Source organism: Orycteropus afer, unplaced genomic scaffold (assembly GCF_000298275.1).
Source record: "Orycteropus afer afer isolate SDZICR_OR568_19922 unplaced genomic scaffold, OryAfe1.0 scaffold00133, whole genome shotgun sequence".
Classification (NCBI taxonomy): Eukaryota; Metazoa; Chordata; class Mammalia; order Tubulidentata; family Orycteropodidae; genus Orycteropus; species Orycteropus afer.
Window position 1 is genome coordinate 2,215,318 of NW_006921720.1, and position 5,289 is coordinate 2,220,606.

Sequence of the window (5,289 nt, forward strand, 5' to 3'; positions counted from 1 at the left end):
GACACAAAAAATCCTTTAAAAATCTGATAAATTTGTAGCACTATTTAGAATCTGATTTATTCTTCTGGCTAAATATACTAAGAGGATGTTTTGTCATCATTCCTGAGGTCTGTGATATATTTGTTAAGTGAAGGGCTAAGGAGCTCAGCAGTTGAATTAGGGAAATTGGCAAATTGCGCTTTCCACAAATCAAGAGATCAGTTTTGTTTTAAGTAGTTTATCACTCTTCAATATTAAAAATTTTTTGGTTATTAAATGCCACACATGAGTTTTAGACATGGAAAGTTAAGGCTGTGATGGGGCTATGACATGGTGCCAAAATATTTGACTTGGTGTAAGACGATTGATCCAGTTGTGTAGTTAGTTACCTTAGCATACTATGAAAATTGGAGCTCTGGTAGCATAGTGCCTGAGGCACTTGACTGCTAACCAGAAGGCTGGCAGTTCAAACCCCCCAGCCACTCCTGGGAAGGAAGGTTGGGCAATCTACTTCTGTAGTAATACTGCCTCGGCGACCCAAGGAGGGGTCGCTATGAGTCAAGAGGCCGACTCAATGGCACATAACAACAACAGCAACACTATGAAAATTGTCTAAAATTTTGTCTGACTTAACTATTGCATTCCTAGAATCTAGCCTGAATTAAATACATCCTCAGGTAATAAAAAATTAGTATATGCATGTATGTTACATATATTAGTATGTTGTAGTAGTATAACCAAAAAAACTCACTGCCGTCATGTCAGTTTTGACTCATAGAGACCCCTCCTTAGGTTTCCAAGGTGGTATCTCTACAGAAGTAGATTGCCCAATTTTCCTTCCAAGGAGTGGCTGGTGGGTTTGAACCGTCAGCCTCTGGTTAGCAGTCAAATGCCTTTGGCACTACACTACCAGAACTCCTTTTATAGTACAGAATATGGAAATTTATGGTTAGCAGACACTAACATTATCTTTTATTTCTCTGAATATCATTAAATGCCTTAGCGTGTATTCAATTAATATTTGCTCAATTATCTTCTCATTATTTTCTTGTAGGTCACTTTTTTATGGCAAATATATTTGCATTTTGCTTTTTTATTTTATTTCTATATCATCCATCTATTTTCCTTTCTGTTCTAAGATTTAATATCATCTGTCACCAAAATCTGAATAAAAATTGTGTTTAAAATATAGTCATACTTCACTTGTTTTAATATTATATGTTAAATATGAAAATTTAATGATGTTATTTAAGATAGCTAATTTCCTAATGTCTAATATACAATAATCATTGGAATGTTAAAATGATAATAATATTGTAGTACTCACTGTATGCTAGGCACTTTACCTACATAACCAATGTAATCCTCACAAACACACTATGAAGTAAATACTATTCTTATCCTCATTTAACAGATATCTACTAATAGCTTATTTATTTCCATTTTTATCTTACATTTCTGATTGTATTGTATGATTCAAATTTACTTGAAAAAATTTTTAACAAATATACCTTTTTTTTTAAATGTATATAGAAAAACTATGTCCTATACTGAGAACAGATGGATATCAGTTTATACAAGGCAACAGAGACAAACTTGAAGTTTCAGGTAAGCATTTAATCCTTCACAAAAGAGCATTTTCTGTAAAATTATCACCAGATATGGAAAACATAATGCTGGAAACATGCTGAGAGCAGACTTCTGTTTAGTTTAATGTAAGACTAACAACATTTTAACCTCTTAGAGAAAAAAATATATTTAAAATTATAAAAATCATATTCATTATAGAAAGTTTGGAAAAAAAAGTAAATGTGTGAGAGAAAAGACACCATCACCCAAATATAGTCACAATTATTATTTTGGTCTAACATTTAAATCTTTCTTCTTTGCTTTGTACTTCTGTTTCTATCTCTCTCTCTTTCATACACACACACAGGCAATCATAATACATGTATTATATTTGAAATCCATACATTTCTCCACATAATTATATATTCTTCCAAAGCATGATTTGTTTTTTTAAAGACTGCTTAGTTTTCAACAAATGACTGTGCTATAATTTACTTAACTAATTTTTTGTCTTTAGATATCAGAGCTGCTACATTGAGCTTCACTGATTATTATTTTAGCATAATTCTTAGCTCAAAGACTACCAATATTTGAGTGTTTCAAAACATATTTGTAAGTTTTCCTCCAGAGGAGAATTACATATTCTATGTACACAGTGAATTTCTCTTTGGCACAGTGCCTAAGGGATTTGACTGCTAACCAGAAGGCTGGTGGTTCAAACCCACCAGCCACTCGGTGGAAGGAAAATGGGGCAATTTACTCCCGTAAACATTTACTGCCTCAGAAGCCAATGGGGGTCGCTGTGAGTTGGAATTGACTCGATGGCAGTGGGTTTGGTTTGGTTTTTTAATACCTAAAAGGAGAAAAAAGAAATCAAGAAATTTTGCTAATCCCAAACAGGATCTTAGTCAAAATAAATCAGTCTATAGATAAGGACAACAAAAATTCCTGTTTAAAAACCAATATATCTGGACATTTAGCACATTTAATAAAACTTGCTGGACTAAATCATTTGTCACATTTTACAGGTTTTGATCTAGGAGAGAATTTTTCTCTGAGGCGTGCATTTTGTGAAGGTGATAAAACTTGTTTCAAACTGGGAAGTGCACCTCTTATTAGAGATACTATGTAAGTAAAACAAAAATTATTTTAATAATACTACATAAACTATTTCCCAAGGCGATTCCAAATAATTTGTTTAAAAAATAAAGAAAACTTGATAATGTCATGCTCAATTGAATGCTGTGGTAAATGTACTGTTGTATATTTATTTTTAATAATCTTGGCAATCTGTTCTTTGTTCTATGGTGAAAATACCACTTACACATATAGACAGAGGCACAATATTTAGAGAATGGAATTTAATCCATTTTTGGAGAACTATTATTTATGTTTAAAGTAGACATAACCAAGTTTAGATTTCGATATGTGAACTTTAAAACATAAATGCAATATAGTACACAATAGAGACTCAGAGTCAAAAGACTGGTAATCATTATATTTATTTCTATATTTACTACTTTTCTCGATAAGTTAAAATGCCTTTATGTGTTCATCTTATATATTGTGAGAGTATAAAATAAAGAAGGACTATTTTACAGTATTTATTTTTGAATTTGACATTCTTTTCATTCCAAAGTGGATTTATGGAAATTTTCCTTTGTTGTCTTTACCTTACTTTTTCAATTGATAAATCTGGTGTGTGTGTGTGTGTGTCTGTGTGTGTGTGTATGTTAAAAGGAGAAATTACCATATAAATACTGACAATTGGCCTGCAACAGTAATTGTCCATTTGGTTGGTAGTATACAAGGATGGATAAATATTAATTCAGAAAGCTTGAGCCACCATAAAGTCAGGTAGCACATATGACCCTCATGTTTATTCTTTGAATCTAAGATGCACATTTCGGTGTATTGCATTGCAGTGAAAAAAGTGCATACAAATTCTATTTGTTTAAATAAACAACACAGATTTTTTTTATGTTAAAAAATGTTGAATGTTTTCGTTTTCTGATAGATAACCTAACACTTAAGGTACCAGGCAAAATTGTTGAGAATCTCAACATTATGAATTCTCAAAAGGAAATAGCAGTAATTATCTCATTGTCTATTTTCAGATGCTCTGTAAAAATTGAGTTCATAACTTACTGCTTCCTTGAGAAAAGTTTTTTTTTAAAAAAAATTAAAAAAAACCCTGCAAATTTTGAAATACTTCAAGTAATTTTAGTTTAATTACATGGTTCCCTAAATACAAACTGCTCACCAGTTGGTAAGAGATAAGGATATTAAGGAAGAGAGTAATGTGATATTAGTGGATTTTGATGGGTGAATATCAGGCTGGGAAATTCAGCTGATGTAATTGTATAGACCTGTATAGTGGAAGGCTGTTTAGGTAGCTTCTTATGCAAACATCAAACCCCCAGAGTATAGCAGTTTCATATTGGAATATCCATATGCTGTAAAAATAAAAAAGCCAATAGGCACAATGTTTCTTTTAAGCAGAATTACTTTTTTCTTTTTCTTAGGTTAGATATTTTTTAACTACTGGTTGTTGTTGTTAGTTGCTGTCAAGTGGCTCCTATAACTAGTAATAGATAACTTCAATGAATGAATATGAGGAAGGCAATACATTCTGTTCATTGAAACCCAAAATTAAGATGCATATCCTTGCCCCGCCTTCCTCCTGCCCATGTAAAACCCTGTAATTCTGGCCAGGTGACAAAAGGATTCAAGTAAACCTTTTAAATTTCATTTAATCCGAATATAAGAAATCCTAGCTTATTTTAAGTAGTTACATTGGAAGACTTGCTGCCACTTATGAACAATGATATTCTTTTTGAATCTGTGCGATCACAAATATGAGGGAAGAATTTAAATTTATTTTCTGGGATTTGGCTCTAAATCACTGTGAGATCTCTGGGCACTTAGTGTAAGTGAATTCTCTGTGTGGAGAACTCTGGTTCCTTCACTACAGGAAACTGGAGGGTATCTGGTTAAGCTGACTAGCAAGTGTCAAGTAGCTTGGCTCATCTCCACTTACATTTCACTCACTGAGCCAAGTATGCTAGGATGCTTCTCTTACATGATACCATTTTGATTTTTCAATGAGACTGGAGTAAAGTTGCAGCTATTTATATATTTGTAAATAAATTGCCTTGCTGCGTCAGCATGGCAAAAGGTAGATACTATTTTATATGGAAAATGCGGATGCTTACAGTGCCTGAGCTTACTTTTATTGTTCTGGTATATTCCAGGTGAGATTCCCTAGGGAAGAGACGTAAGTTTGTTGGTCAGATACATATTGGGCACCCTCACTGCCCTTAATTCCCTTAATGTGGGAATTCCAAAAGTACTCTTATAGGATGCCAGATGCCCCGGAGCCCTCTAGATAAATGTTACTGCAAACATAGAAGTGGCACAGGCCTGGGGGACATGTGATGGTTTTTACATATTTTGCTTTATTTTAAACTCATCCCTATTCTTCAGTATTCCTTGTTGTTGTTGTTAAGTGCCATCGAGTCGTTTCCGACCCATAGCGACCCCATGCACAGCAGAACTAAACACTGCCCGATCCCGCGCCAGCCCCACAATCCCTGCTATACTTAAGCCCATCATCACAGCCACCGTATCAATCCATCTCGTTGAAGGCCTCCCCCTTTTTCGTCGACCCTCCACCCTACCAAGAATGACATCCTTCTCCAGGGAATGGTCCCTTCTGACAACATGACCAAAATAGGTGAG

At 33.9% G+C, this 5,289-nt stretch overlaps 1 protein-coding gene across 1 annotated transcript in view; it reads left to right on the plus strand.

The window, feature by feature from the left end:
• COL19A1 (collagen type XIX alpha 1 chain) overlaps window positions 1-5,289 on the plus strand; it is a 537,038-nt gene that overhangs the window by 24,114 nt on the left and 507,635 nt on the right. The window contains exons 2-3 of the mRNA XM_007945183.2: window positions 1,513-1,587; window positions 2,577-2,676. Coding sequence (XP_007943374.1) covers window positions 1,513-1,587; window positions 2,577-2,676 — 175 coding nt within the window. The remainder of the gene's footprint in view (window positions 1-1,512; window positions 1,588-2,576; window positions 2,677-5,289) is intronic.